General features: G+C 33.9%; 1 protein-coding gene across 1 annotated transcript in view; it reads left to right on the top strand.

Moving 5' to 3' along the window:
* Positions 1-16,778, top strand: part of LOC125055860 (nephrin) — a 434,287-nt gene that overhangs the window by 333,640 nt on the left and 83,869 nt on the right. Inside the window, exon 10 of the mRNA XM_047658511.1 lies at positions 12,130-12,289. Within this exon, the coding sequence (XP_047514467.1) occupies positions 12,130-12,289 (160 nt within the window). The remainder of the gene's footprint in view (positions 1-12,129; positions 12,290-16,778) is intronic.

The raw sequence follows: 16,778 nt of genomic DNA, 5'->3' as shown, positions 1-16,778 counted from the left end.
TGTTTGAATTGGTTCTGAATGTGTTACCCGTTCATGCAATATTAATTAAAATATTTGAAATATATGAAATTTTTAAACACATAATTATTTAACTAATGTAAACAAAATATTGTAAACCTATTTGAACAAAAACCTATCACGGAATGACACACACAACACAATTTCACTAATTATTTATTACTTAAAGAGAGGGACACTTAATTTATACTATAAAGAAACTTCAAAAACTTCATTATAATAAATAAACCTTAAATCCTATATAATACCAAGACGTTGTTACGCCATCGCGTTTTAACACACGCCTAACGCCATCTATTACTTAAACAAATAATTAATTTAGACATTCCGCCCACCAAGGACGAGTCCTTTCAACATTAGAGTTGCACAAAATTTTGATAGAATTACTTTCATAACAAACAAAAAAAATAACATGTTCAGTTAAACATAACATAAAGTTCATCAAGAAAAAACAAGTTAAAGAATTCGAATATTATACTAGGTAAATACGTTAATAATAAATCTAAAATCTACAACAATGAAAAGAAAGAATTATTATAACATTCGTAATTGAATCAAACTTGCCGCCCACCATGATGTAACAAAAAAAAAAACTAAAATCTATTTCTGAAGTATACTTATTTTACTTAAAGGTCTCTTTATAAGGCCATTCTTACATTTTATGGTTATCACTCTAGTGATATTATCAGGACCAGTATGTTTTTCTACAATTTTACCTAATAACCATTTACACGGTGGCAAGTTTTCTTCCCTAACAATACAAATATCATTTATACAAGGGTCTTCAAGGTTCGAATTCCACTTATATCTTTGACTTAAAGTTAACAAATATTCTTTAGACCATTTTTTCCAAAATTTTACAACAATTTTCTGCATGACATTCCATCTTTCTTTAGGATTTTCATTAAAATTAATAACTGATGTGTCATCAACAATATTTACAAGAGGTTCACCAATCAAAAAATGACCTGGGGTTAATGGGAGAGGGTCATCTGCTACGTCACTAAGCAATGAAATCGGTCTTGAATTTAAGCAAGCCTCAACCTGTGATAGAACAGTAACCAGTTCTTCATATGTCATTAAATTATCACCTATTGCCTTGTTCAAATGTGTTTTAACAGATCGCACTCCGGCTTCCCAAATGCCTCCAAAATTTGGTGCTTGAGGTGGAATAAAATGCCACGTTGTTAATTCAGATGTGAGTAATTTTGCAATCTCATCAGGTATGTTTGATTTAGACCGATCAAACATGTCTCTCAATTGTTTATTGGCACCAACAAAATTTGTGCCATTGTCGCTATACAGATCTCGACAATAACCACGCCTAGCGATAAATCTTCGAAAAGCTGCAATAAAAGCCTTAGAAGTCAAATCGGTGACTAATTCAATATGTATAGCTCGTGTTACCATACATACGAAGAGACAAATATAACTCTTGTAGGTCTTAGCTCCTCGTCCTGGAGAAAATTTTATATGATATGGACCTGCATAATCAACGCCGGTTGCTAAAAATGGTTTACTCGGCTTAAGTCGTGCATCAGGAAGTTGGCCCATAAGCTGTACTCTTGCTGCTTTAGAATATCTTAAACAGGTAATACATTTCCGATAGTACTTCTTGACCTGATCTCGAACTCGTACAATCCAATACTTTGAACGAAGAAAGTTTAGCATTATTTGAGGACCGCCATGCAAAGTCTTTTCGTGTGCATCTGAAATTAATAAATTAGTAAGGTGAGACTTAGCAGGTATAATAATGGGATGTCTTGCATCATAGCTTTCGTTGGCCATGCTTATTCGACCGCCTACCCTTAAAATCCCATTTTTGTCTAAAATGGGACAAAGAGTGCGTAACACGCTCTTTTTAGGTACTTCTTTTCCATTTGCTATAACTGTTATTTCTTCGCCAAATGCAAATTGTTGCACTTGCTTTATGCAGACTTCTAGTGTTTTATTGATTTCTGTGACTGTTATAAATTTAGGTAAGGTTTTTCGATCTTCTTTTCTCATTACAAATCTTCGACAATATGATATTACTCTCAACATTTTTACTAAATTAGAAAATTTAATCCATTCAAAATTTTCATTCCTTTCTATGATATTCATTGAAACTATTTTTTCTTCTTCATTTGTATCACCGATTTCTAAATCTTCAATTTGAATATTCGTGTTTCTTAACCATTGTGGACCTTCCCACCATAGAGTGTGAGACAGTAATTCAAGCGGACTCAGACCTCTTGACGCGCAATCAGCTGGGTTTGCTTCAGATGAAACATGACCCCACTGAGAGTATTCCATAATAGAAAGTATTTCTGAGACACGATTACTAACGAAAGTCATCCATTTACTTGGTCCACCTTTAAGCCATGCCAAAACTATTGTTGAATCCGTCCATCCAAACAGATCATTTTTAGGTATTTTCATAATTTGAGATATTTCGTTAATTAATTTTGATGCTAGTACAGCACCGCACAGTTCTAGTCGAGGAATAGAAATTTTCCTCTCAATTGGAGCTACCTTTGTTTTTGCGGATACTAATCGAACTTCTATTTTATCATCTGAACTAATTACACGAATGTATACTGCGGCTGAGTAAGCTGAACAAGATGCATCTGAAAATGCATGTAATTCAACTCGACTTTTGCGGGTGTAACCTAACCATCTGGGAATTTGTAATTGCTGAATATGAATAAGATCATTTCTAAAATTAAACCACAATTCACAAAATTCACTTGACAAAGGATCGTCCCAATCAAGATGTGCTTTCCAAATCTGCTGGATCAAAAGCTTTGCTAATACTACGACTGGTGAAATCCAACCTAGAGGGTCATACAAACGGGCAATATTAGATAAAACTTGTCTTTTGGTAACAGGATATGTTATTTCTGGTAATGCAACAACGTATTCAAAACTATCAGTTTCTCTATTCCATTGGACGCCAAGGACCTTTATCATATTATCTGTTTTAATTGGCAAAGATGTCTCCTCTTTATTGTTTTGCTTTCCAATGTAATGCAATAACTCCTTACTATTGCTTGTCCATTTTTGCAATTGAAAGCCACCAGATGTCATTAAAGCATTCATTTCATCGTATACTTCTTTAGCTTCATCAATAGTCTCAGTTCCTGTCATCAAATCATCAACGTAAAAATCAGTATTTGTAATAGACGCTGCCACTGGAAACTTCCTCTTCTCTTCATCTGCCAATCGTTGTAAAGTCTTTACAGCTAGGTACGGAGCACAAGCTGTTCCAAAAGTTAGCGTAAGTAACTTATAATGTTCCACAGGCATGTCTGGATGTGGCCTCCATAAAATCCGCTGAAAATTAGTTTGCGCAGAATCAATTAATACTTGTCTATACATCTTAACTAAATCAGCAACAATACTAATTCGATGAGTTCGCCACCTCATTAAAATATGTCTTAAATCTTGCTGGATTTTCGGTCCAACCATAAGATCGTCATTTAGCGAAACATCATTCATACCCTTACTAGATGCATTGAAAACCACGCGCACTTTAGTGGTTTCCTTATCTTCTCTCACCACTGCATGGTGAGGAAGATACACTGCAGTACTGTTATCCACATCATCTTCTGCAACTCGAGACATGTGGCCAAGTGTCAAATATTCTTCAATCACTTTTGTATACTCTTCACGTAACCAAAAATTATTAGATAATCTTCTTTCTAACGACACCAATCTTTTCATTGCAATATCCATAGATTGTCCATACTGACATTCTGGATCCTTATTTTTAAATGGTAATGTAACAATGAACCTTCCATTCTCATTTCTAGTAGTCGTAGCCTCATAAAGTGTTTCACACATTTGCTCTTCAACAGAAAGTCTCTTCTGAATCCTATCTGGTTCAGCCTCTATCTCCCAAAAACGTTTTAGATAATCATCTTCCTGTTCGACTTGCAAATGTAAACTCGTAATGTTAGCTGTGGAATAAGTATCAGACATTTTTCCCGATAAAACCCAACCAAAGGCCGTATTTTGTGCGATAAGTTTTCCTTTGGGTTGTTTTACTAGGCCATCTAACAATATATCTGAGTATACCTCAGCTCCTACCAATAAATCTATTTTACCTGGTATAGTATAACCTGGATCAGCTAATTCTAACGTAGAAAGTTCCTTCCAATCAGGTAAATCAATTCTGTCACAAGGCAGCATATCAGTGAGTGACCGTAACACGTAAGCATTAACTCGAATTAAACATTCTGGATTATGGCGAGATTCTAAATACAATATAACTAAATATTTTACATGCATTTGACCATCTCCCAGACCTGAAACATTACTATTAACAGATAATTTTTTTAAATTTAATAATTGAGCAGCCGCTTCTGTGATAAACGAAGCTTGCGAGCCTTGATCTAACAAAACCCGCAATATACTCCTATTTCCACTCCTGGACCTCGCCTTGACGACAGCTGTCGCCAGAAGCACTTGTTGATTGTGCCCTTGACGTTTTGCAAAATTTGCTACAATCGATGTACTTGGCACCGGATTCTCTTCTCCGTTTTGAACTTCCTCCAATACATTATTAATGTGTGTGTCACTTCCTTCCCTCTCAATATGCAGCAAAGTATTATGTCTTCTGCCACATTTCTTACAACATGTCGATTGTCGACATTTATTTACTACGTGAGTCGTTTGTAAGCAATTGTAACAAAGTCCTTTCGACAGAGCAAAATCTCTTCTTTGTTGAACAGTATGAAGTCTAAATTGCTTACATAAATTAATATAATGATTTTCTCCGCATAAAGGACATCTAAATTCCGTTTTTTTATTATTCTCTTGAACTGCCGCGTGAAACGTTTTAGGAACATGTTTTTTCACTTGAAAACTAGGTTTAGGTAATTGTTTTAAAGTCTCAACCATCTCTAGACTCCTAAATCTTCCCTCAAGAAACTCAACAAATTGCGACCATGTTGGCAAATCATCTGACAAATTATTTATGTGATTTTCCCACTGTTTATGTGTTTCTAAGTCTATTTTCGAGACTGTCAAATAAATTACAATAGAATCCCAAGAAGCCGTAGATATGCCCATATTATCCAACGCCTTTAAACAAGAAGTTGTTGTATCTAATAATTGTTTAATTGCTGATGATGATTCACTAATTGATTTCTGTGAAAATAAAGTCTTAAGAATTGCATTACTATTATATCTTTTGTTGTTATATCTTTTTACTAATTGATTCCACGCTTCTTCATAGTTGAGATCTGTAGTCGAATAATTTCCTATTAAGTTTAAGGGTTCTCCTACTATACTACTTTTTAAATAATGCAATTTCTGCGCAGGCGATAACATTTCATTATTATGAATAACAGAACAGAACAAATCATAAAATGTCTGCCAGTCACTATATTTTCCAGAAAATGAGGGTAGTTGTATCCGTGGTAATTTTATAACATCTACAGAATGAGCCTTTGCTTGATTTGCCCTACATGTTGAACTCTCAAACTGTTCTAACTTTTCTTTTAAATCTGTCATATATTCAGTATATATTTCTTGGAACGAATCACAAATGTCTTCTTCAAAATACGGAAACGACTTTATTTGTTCTGGAACAACTATTTGTATTAAATGCTTATGATTATCCATAAATTCCTTCAGCAACTCATCTAAAGTATTTATACGTGTTTGGACATATGCTTTTGTTATTCTCACTCTTGGACTTTTCTTATAATTTGAATGCGCCTTTTGTAGCCTTGAATGTAAATCCTCTTGATTTTTTATTATGTTAAAAGCCATTATTTCAATTTAAAATTACGTAAAGTCTATTATTTCAAATCACTAATGTTTTAATTATTTTAATTTACAACACTTTTTTTTTAAATTAGTTCAAGATTTGTTGAAATTATTCTAAGTCCATACTAATTACTATAAAATTTTACAAGTCCAGTTGTCACTAATGAATAAATATTCTAAGTCTTTTGCATTAACTCACGAGTCCAAAGTCCATCCCTGGTTTCGGCACCATGAACAAAAACCTATCACGGAATGACACACACAACACAATTTCACTAATTATTTATTACTTAAAGAGAGGGACACTTAATTTATACTATAAAGAAACTTCAAAAACTTCATTATAATAAATAAACCTTAAATCCTATATAATACCAAGACGTTGTTACGCCATCGCGTTTTAACACACGCCTAACGCCATCTATTACTTAAACAAATAATTAATTTAGACACTATTTTAAAAGAGTAAGTGTGGAGTTTCTTGCCCATTCTTCTCCACACGAAACCTAAATTACCTTTTGGAAGGGGCATTGGGCAACTATAATCTTCTTTATATTTTATATGACGTTCAAAAGTGTCATTTTAGGTGGTCTAATTGAAATAAATTTGACTTTGACTTTTTTGCAATGTTCCAATTAAAAATTAGGCTATTATCGTTCATTATTCTTGCACCAGTTATGGGCTTTCTGTAATAAATGTAACCCATTGGTAGACACATTTATATAAACGATAATATCTCAATGTTTGCATCTACCTGAAACTATACGCATCCATGAACCACTAAGACAAGCAAAGGAAACTATTTTATTCGAATAGAATTGCAATCCAAGCAATCAAATGTAACAATTCCTACGTAGAAACAATTTCACATCTTCAAATTGTATATAATTTTAAATCCGTGCTCCGATTAATAACAAAATCCCAGCAGGTAATTCCTGAACGCTTTTGCACCGGAAACCCCGTGGTTTCAATGATCTCCGGTACGTCATAATGGACACTCACGATCCAATTTACACTCCTTTCACGGTGAATTGATTCACCGATAGAGGTCGCTTGATGAAGTAATGCTCTTTTGAAATTAAACGACGACGCTTCAAGTAAAACCTTTAAGGAATTGATTGCTAAGTAATTTTATTATATTGATTTAAGTATTATCTTTGGTTTATTGACTATTGCTCAAAAGCAATCGAAACGTATATATATATGAAGGGGTCAGGGGAAAAATACCTTTTGTCACATAATAAGCAAACTGCCAGTTGTAATGTATGGTTGCGAGGCTTGGACCTTGAAGGAGGCAACCATTAAGAAACTTGACGCCTTTGAAATGTGGTGTTACCGAAGAATGCTGAGGATAAGCTGGGTCCATAGAGTCACGAACGAAAAAGTTCTACGGCGCGTCAAACGATCCCGAGAACTCACGTTGAACATTAAAAAGAAGAAGATAAGTTACTTGGGACATGTGTTTCGACACGAAAGGTACCGACTTCTTCAAGTAATCATGATGGGCAAGGTCGAGGGGAAAAGACGCGCTGGCAGAAGGAGGAAGTCGTGGCTCCGCAATATTAGAGAATGGACGGGAGTGGCCAGCGTAGAACAGCTGATGCGCTTGGCGAAAAATAAGAAGGAGTTTGACGAGCTGACCGCCAACCTCCAGTAGTGGAGAGGCACTTTAAGAAGAAGAAGAAGCAAACTGAGATATTACTAATTAAAAGACAAGACCTAAGTAAAATAGTGTCATTTATACCTAAACAAATAAGAATAGCTTTTTTTATTGAAAGGATGTTTATTGTTAACATAATTATATTTTTTTTCATTTTGACTTTACATCAGCTAAGAGTTATAATAATAAATTGTGACTGAGTCAAAATATTCTCGTTAAAATCATCCTATGTCCACCAACATCAGGGGAAAAACGATTGATGTCACCAAGGCACTTCAACTGCAATAGTTATAATGGTATAAGGGGGAGGGCAGGTTAGGGGTAGGGGTAGGTATAGGGACTAATCAAATCTAATTATTGTACTTAAGGTTTGAAAAAAACTGTTTTGCCTAAAAGTCTTATGGATATCGGTTGTTTTTTTCCTGCACGGTTCTGACATTGGGTGTTTTTTCCCTGTAACGATATTTTAAAAGTTTGAAAGCGCAGAGACTATAGATGTTATTGCCCTGTTGTTTTTGACAGAACTTAGCGACACATTACCATTCAGACTGCATTGTCAGTTGAAAAAATAAAAAATGGGACATAAGTTGTTTTTCCCCTGACCCCTTCATATATATATATTATAACTAGCTTGCCTGGCGAACATCGTACCGCCTAACAGTCTATCCTTTTTTTTTAAATACTTATTCTGCTATTCGGATTGATAAGACAACAAATACATTATGTCAAAAATAAAAATTTACCTTCCCGGAACCACTCCACTAACACTTGAACTCTATGATATGGTATTAAAGTTTAAATTGACTTTTTAGTATTATTACGAATATTTTGTATGGGAAAATTGGAAATTTGTTTTTAGACTTTTTCACTTTTTTTTTTTAAATTTTTCTCTCCGTAAGAACCATCCTCGTACTTCAAGGAATATTGTATAAAAAAAATCAGACAAATCGGTCAAGCCGTTTTCATGTTATGTCGTGACAACGGAAAACGGGTTTCATTTTTATATATAGATAATAAAGCCTTTTATTTCCAGAAAAGTGATACATAATATACTTGATTAAGATAAACAATTAGGTACGAGTATGTAGTGTCATTTTATATTATGTCTCGCAATTCGGCGTGCCTTTTGGCATAGGCCTCCTACAGCTCTCTCCATTGTGTTCTATCCTCTGCGACTTTGGTCCAGTATGGTCCAATGTCAGGCTGATGTCGTCTTTCCAGCGTGTTTTCGGGCGACCCTGACGTCTAGTCCCGTCGCTTGGGTACCATAGAGTCACTTGTTTGCTTTGCATCTTAGCATATGTCCTGTCCAGCTCCATTTTAAGTGATCTATATGCGTTAGTATATCCTTGACTTTGGTTTTCTGTCTTATCTTCGTACTTCTGATTTTATCACTTAACCTGAATCCCGTCATGCTTCTTTCCATGCCCTTTTGGCAATTTGCTAGTTTTAGTCAGTGGTTATCTGTTAGATACCATGTTTCGCTTCCGTATGTTATGCAAGGAAGGATGCAAGTGTTAATGCTACCTATATATATTACTTCATTCAAAATCATATGCGTCAAAGAGGTGTTATTTAAATGTATCTTTTCTTGGGATATTATTTATCAACGTACGTTAGATAAGGATTGAAATAAATAGAACCATAGACAGTAAATTATAGAGCGTGCCACGTGATTAACCTTCTAGGTTTTTGGCGATACGATCCTAGTTCAATATTATACTATTAAAAAACATTCATAATTCTGTAAATATTATTATTAATCTACCCTTACCCGTACCCTTATATTCCTGAATAAGTTTTTTGTTATTAATTATAATAATTTGATAAGAATTTTACTTTTTACCGTAGATATTATAAAATTTATATCAAATTAAATTAAATATTGTTATGTGTATACAATTGTATACACATAACACCTATTGACATTGAGTAAATTAAACCAGGTGCCTAAAAGTTTTCTGTCTGGAAACTTATCAAGGTCGTCTGCTACTGTGCGCCAAATTACATGCCATCTAAGCTCGTAGAATATACATAAATTGGTATAATAATCTTAAACGCAAATTTACCATCTTATTATCACCCATTATGTTTTAAGTATAGTAAAATTTTCAGTTACTAAATTTAAAAAAAACTCAGTGCTTCACGTCAATGACTCAACCTCTTTTGCCGAAAGCTTATAATAAGGTTTAGATTTGAATACGCAAGCCTTTTCTCGATAATGTTAGGAGCAGATCAATTCACTGCCCGTTCTCAAAAAACCAAGGAATTGAATAATAGTATATTTGCTATTTTAAAAGAGTACCGAGAGTTTTTTACGCCGGCTATTTCTCTCGGCCTACACCCTCTGTCTTCTTTGTCGATGAGTAGGGATGCCTTCTTCTTCTTTTAGTGCCTCTCCATTACTGGAGGTTGGCCATCAGTATCTTGAAGCGTGTCATTTTTATGATTACTAACTACTAGGGAAAAATATTGAGCAGTGGTTTCTCGTTGCCTCTGCCTCAGACTTTTAAGGGATTTTTTCCTCCCAATCGCTGTAGCCTCTACTAATCCGTTGTCGGATCAGGTATACGTATATAGGTTATAGGGAGCACCACGATACAAGGTATCGCCGTAGTGTCGCGCGTGCAGGTGAGGTTGACAATTGGGCCGGGCATGATAATTTAATGACGTGGAATAAGTGATACCTGTATCTTATGTTCCATAATCTAAAAAAAAATGTTAAATACGTAAAAAAAATGTTAAGTATTCACAATGTTTCCGAAACTCGCTTGAACTTTACATGTTCAAAACCAAACATTCGCAAGTTATATGATGGCAGCCTTGTAAAATGTCTGAAACTTTACCGAACGATTCAATAAACGGGGCATAATGTAACTGTTTTTAAAAACTGACAAAGCGATTCCCTGACAATTGTTACGGTGAAATTTCTATTTTCAATTCACACAGCTACTTTCAAGTCGTAAATGTCTTTTTCAGTTACAATGTTTTATAAAAGCTCTTTGTGCTTTTGACCAATTGCTAAAAGGTGTTTTTAACTTTGTTACATCAGTATTTAGGGATTTTACGTGTTTATTATTGAATCGTCCTTATAACATTGTTGACAGGTTGACATTGACAGATGTTCGGTTATTTAGTTAATTTTCTATATAACCAAATGAATAGCAAAATATTTTGCTAAGCGCATAACTCGAACACTGTGGGCCCAATTCGAGTATTTTTATTATTTATTCAATATAATTGTAAATATAATATTTAAAAAAATAAAAATTTAATTCATTTAGCATGAAGGTTTTTATGATTTGCATTAAGGTCTCTATGGAGTAGCATAGCAAAATGTTCCATTTGCTGGTATGTGACTGCTAAAAGGTAGGATAAGTAAAAAAAAAGGGTGGGTGTACTTATGTACGTGCGTAAGAAGTTATACTTCTTTGGCTTTATTAAAAAGTTTTTGATTTCAAATATTTAATTACAATTAAATAATCAAAGACTGGAAAAGGAGTCACTATAGTCAATAAAGTTCAGTTTACATTTGAAAAAGTAAATAAATAAATATTTAATATTATTCTCTTACATTAAGTGTAACATCAATTCTATTATTATTCGAATGTTGTTTTTAAATTATGTCCAATGCCGTATCATCTTCCGTGGGCAAGTTACTTTTTATATGTGAATTAATTAATTAGGTATTATAAGAAACAAAATCACACATAATAATTAAAAATATTTAAATTAATTTATTCACAAGTTGAATACATCTTAAATAAACTTCCTTTAACTACTGGAAAAATAGGAAACATACTATTTATTTAATTACGCATATTTCTACGTTGCTATATTAACACAATACATCTAAAAGGGTAAATCTACCCCTCCAAATCGCATCTCTTATCTTCTAATAATTAGAAGTCTTTTGTTAAAAATAATCAGGAGTTTCCAGCACCCTTCATTTCATTGTAGAGGCCCAGGTAACAGAATCCTTTGTGTGCATAATCATATTCCCCTTAACTGCCGCCATTTTGTTTCGTAAAAAGGATTTACTATCTTTGTTAGGGTAAGAAATTTGGCACACAATAAAAGAAAATATTATAAATAATTATATATTTTGATTATTGTTGTACTATGTAGGTTAATAATATTGTAAATACTTCACAATTATTATTACCTATATATAATATATATATACTTTTTTATATCTTATACATATTTCTTACAACACAAATAACCACTACAAAGAGAAAATGCTGCCAGCAAGGCACACAGGGACCAAACTAATTTGAAAATGATTAACTACTTATGAACACGTATTATAAGAAACTAATGTATGTTATGCGTTTTGAAAACAATTGATTTAACTCTTGATGTTAATCAATCAATTATTACAATTAATTGTGATTTTTATTATATTGACTGTTAATTTAAGTTGTGAAAGCAAGACACTACCAAATTGTCGTGATGATATTTTGTTGTAGCGATATACCTATTATTTTAGGTCAATTTATTGTTAGAGATTATATTTTAGAAGCATTCATTATGTATTTGTTAATTGAAATATTTATAATGTTGCCTTTACATTATATACATAATGACGTTTGGAGTGATATGTCCATAAGAGAATATAAAATCAATAGATACTAATATATTCTATCCCACATTTAATAATTCAATATATTAAGAAGTGTTTTTCTTTTCAGGATCGACCCCTTGCACACAATGCAACCGCACGCGTGTTTCATAGTAACCAGAGTCTCGTGCTGCAGAAGGTGACGAGATACAGCAGTGGAAGATACGCCTGCTCTGCACTCAATGCTGAAGGGGAGACTGTCTCCAATGAGCTGCACTTTAGAGTAAAATGTATGTTCTGTTAAATATATTATTTTAAAGAAGTTGAGTGAAAATTTTGTAAAGGGAATGTGATTTTTTGTCTCTTTCTGTTAAATTTTATTTACGCTATTATAAAAAGAGTTAGATGAATACTACTACAGCCTTGCGATTCTGTAACTCACTTTTTAAACTCTCATTCAGCATAGCATTCTGATAAACAATAAACTACAAGCTCCCTCCTTCAGAACGCCAAATCGTAAAATGACTGCTTCACGACTGATTTGAGCACGACCGCCGCTGTGAAAACCGCTGTGTGAGTTCGAAAAGTGAGTTACAGAATCGCAAGGCTGGTCGGCATCTTTGATACAATTTTTTTTCAAAAGTAGTATATTTAGTCAATTTTCTGTTTTAAAAGTGAATAAATTATATAAATCCTTAACATTGAGCAATAACCTAGGAAAATGTTTTTAGCTGAATGTACTACTAATACGCGCAACTACTATACTTTCACCAAAACTAGTTCATATTATTCGATGCAGCTTTGAAGTGAAATTCCGTAAATTACACGAATACGTTCCGCTCGCGTACAATCGCAGAATTTCATTCCCAAGGTCTGTTTTGAATAGAAAAAGCCCGGTTCATTTCAATCTAAGAGCTCATTCGAAACAATCAGTGCGAACGAACAATGCTTTCGCGCCTCGAAAATTAATTAATAATGGCCACTCTGCTGAAATTAAGAACTGGAGGAATGATTGCGTGGAGACTGTGATGTTCTATATTCAAAATTATTAGATTACTGAAGTATTGGTATCAATAGTACTTTCATAGTGATTTCTATACTGCGTATATTATGTGAAATGTTAGCAAAGTGTGCGTGCTATTAACGCTGTAGCCGTGTGTTTGAATCCGGACTTGCACCTATTAATTGTCCTCTATCGAGTTAAAAAAATATGTAAATATCGTGTACATTTAATCTATCCTCATACAGTGAAATATACGGCCTGAGAAAGACGACTAATCATGTCAAAATTCAATAAATTATTGACGCACGGAGTGTGTTGGCCTAGTGGCTTCAGAGTGCGACTCACATACCTGAGGTCGTAGGTTCGAGCCCCGGCTGTGCACCAATGGACTATATTTCTATGTGAAAGACTCGAACGGTGAAAGAAAACATCGTGAGGGACCCGACTTGTCTTAGACCTAAAAAGTAGACGGTGTATGTCAGGCACTGGAGGCTGATCACCTACTTGCCTATTAGATTTAACAATGATCATGAAACAGATTCAGGAATCTGAGGCCGACACCTAAAGAGGTTGTAGCGACACTGATTTATAGAAAAAACTTTTTAACCGGATTGAAGTTATGTACCTATTATTATAAATTTACAACTATTTAACATAATTTTAAATTTATCCGACATTTCGCGTGCTTTACAGCGTGCGTGGTCACGGTGACTGAAGACAAAAGATGATGGATGTCAAAAAGTATCACAGCTGTAGAGAAAGTTGCTTTATCTGTATTTATTTCCCCGGAGTTGGTATCGACTAAAAGATGGAGGGTTTTGGCAAAAATGGCTCACGGTGTCCTGTATTTTCGCGGATTGTTTTTCTTGAGATTTTAATTTGGATATTATTGGATCCCAGGTGTTTGACAACACAAACCTTCAATCCGGTTAAAAAGTTTTTTCTTTAAATGTGTAAAGGTTATGTAAATCAAAGACAATACTAGACACTGATTTATTTATCATTTATTGACGCACGGAAGTTGGACTAAAAGTTTCGTTTATCTTACCCAAAAATTCATTAAGTCAGACACAGAACTGACCACTCATATCAATAATGTATCGATTAAAATGCCACTGATTTAATGGCCACTTTAAAACTACAGATGTAAATCTTACTATGTAGTAAAGAGCACTGAAGACAGAGTTTGAACCGAGAAATTTGATATTAACTTAATTGAATCGTGGAGTATTGCGTTGATTGGAATTTCAAGTTGTGATTCTCCTCACTAATTAGGCTGATGAAACGCCCACACGATCTTTGAAATAGCAATCGTTGCTTTATTGCTTAACGAGTGAGAATGTGTTAACACCCCACCCAAAAGTAGAACGAAATGAATAATTATATTAAGAAGATACAACAGCGATGCAATAGATTTAGGCTTTTGTAATTAGATGAAATACTCGGAGCCCAAATTTTTAAGTGTTTATTGTTCAATAACCCTTTGCATGCCGTACTAGCGGCGCCCGCGCCGGCATATTTGAAGCGACTCCGATACGACGACCAACTGGATTTCTAGTGTGACACGTCGAGCGTATTTTAAAACAATTGTCGTATAATAACGAAAAAGTGTTTGAGCCGTATAGAAGGAAGGAAGAAGGTGAATCTGTGGAAGGCGTAACCATTTACTTTGCTTTTAAAGATAAAGTCAAAAATAATTCATTCATATAGATCAATGTACTTACGAACGTCAAAAAAGAGATACATATTAAATGCTTCTAATTTTACATTTACTGCCAGTTCAAGGGCGTAGAACGAAGAGAAGAACTGGCAATAAACTCTCCGCCACTCTTTTTAATCGCCAAGTTTTTTGTTGTACACAATGTTTGTAAGGTGCTGCAATCATTACACCATGTCCCACATGACATCTTATGTAATCAATAGCTAATTAATCATAATAAAATAAATTAAAACAAAGATTTTCCCTCTATCAGCAGGAGGCATGGTGAAATAGGAGCACGCACTTACATTCTCGTGGGAACAACACGCAAATATATAGTAGAAATAACTAACATCACTGCATACACGAATTCAAGTCCGACCAGTCACCACAAGTAGCACCCATTCACAAGTATTACGCCTAATATAATAAAGAACCTGTAAGATGTTTACCTAATTTGGCCAAAATCGTCTCGTGTTGGCGGTTCGTCCAAGGAAAGAAGGCCTCGAGTGCAAAGGGTGCAATTATTTTTAAATTCTTGCGCAAAAAAATTTACATATTTAAAATGCGCACATTATCCCTAAGTGCACAGTAGGGGTTCGAACCTACGACCATCATGAAAGTCGCACGCTGAAGCCACTAATACTTCTCTTCATTTGTTCTTGTTCATTTAATTTTTACGGTTAAAAGGTACCTTTTGTGATGTAAATTTATTAAATCGTTATAGAAACAGCCCTGTTCAATTTTGATTTTACAACCGGTAGAAATAAGAGGCTCAGGTGACTGCGATCGTTACGTTACAGTATCTGTTGTAGTTGGATGGATTTTTACATTGTACGACTTAGTATACGACATTTTTTAAATTAATATTGATACATTAGATGATTATTGGGTTCTTGATGATAGATACTTATATTATATAGATACTTATAACTTCAATTTTGTTCCTTTTAAAGTAGAGACTCTTGGGCCGTAGGATTCAAGTGCACAGGCGCCAATTAAAGATTTATGTTGGCACCTGGTAGATAGTACTGGTGACCCCAGAGCTGGCTGGTGCTTTCCTCGCTCAACGAATTTACTTTACACTGTCAAATATTTAAACAGATTACATTACCTACAGCAGACTTACTATAGGTACTTAATATAATAAAGCTAAAGTTTGTTTGGTTGTATATACTAATCAGAAACTACTAGTAAGAAATATATATTTAAATAAATATAATTAATAATAACAAAGCTGGTTTATTATGTATTTCCCATCTTAACCCCTTCACCGGTAAAGGCCTCCTCCAGCCTTTTCAAAATTTCTCTATACATTCTTTCTTTTTCCATTCGCTTCGTGCTAAAGCTTCTATATCTTCTATCCACCTTTTTTTAAAGCACACTCGCCTCCTTCTTAAATAGATATAAACGCGAATGAACATGAAATGTTTTGTCCTTTATATCAATTGTGTTTAGCGAGACACGCTAGAGAAATTTCGTTTTATGTAAAACTAATAAACATAAATTCTCCTTTATTTAGAAGATTCAATTGTATACATATATACTTCTTCTGTAACAACTAAGAAACAAATTATAAATACAATATCGTGTCGTAACGGGTGAATTTCTTATACCCCCAATCGTGAATGGGACGAAACAAGATGGGAATTTTTAATGGGCCCATGCCGGGAAATGTTGCAATAAATTCTACCAACACGAGAAAATTGTTTTGGAATGAAGTTTCCGCGATGTGACATCGCCCTTTTTTTAACCAATTATCACTGTAAGACTATCGCTGTATTGGGTGTAAATAAATAGAAGAAAACGGAGACTAGATGATGGCTGATGAACCACCCGTGGGCACTCACTTTAGATATAATAATAAACACTTTATTAACATACAAACATTAACAAAAAAAAAATCCAATATTAAAAAAAAAATAAAGAAATATTAAAATGTGTCAAAATTTACATTTACTGCCTGCAGTCTACTCTTTTTTTAATCATTTTGTTTAACAAAATATTTATATTTATGGCTTCCCACATCTTATCGAGGTAATGTATATAAAAAAAATGTTTCGAAATATATATTTCT

Source organism: Pieris napi, chromosome 14, assembly GCF_905475465.1.
Source record: "Pieris napi chromosome 14, ilPieNapi1.2, whole genome shotgun sequence".
In the NCBI taxonomy this organism is placed as follows: domain Eukaryota; kingdom Metazoa; phylum Arthropoda; class Insecta; order Lepidoptera; family Pieridae; genus Pieris; species Pieris napi.
The sequence above is the reverse complement of the archived record's forward strand: the minus strand, read 5'-3'. Positions and strand labels throughout refer to the sequence as shown.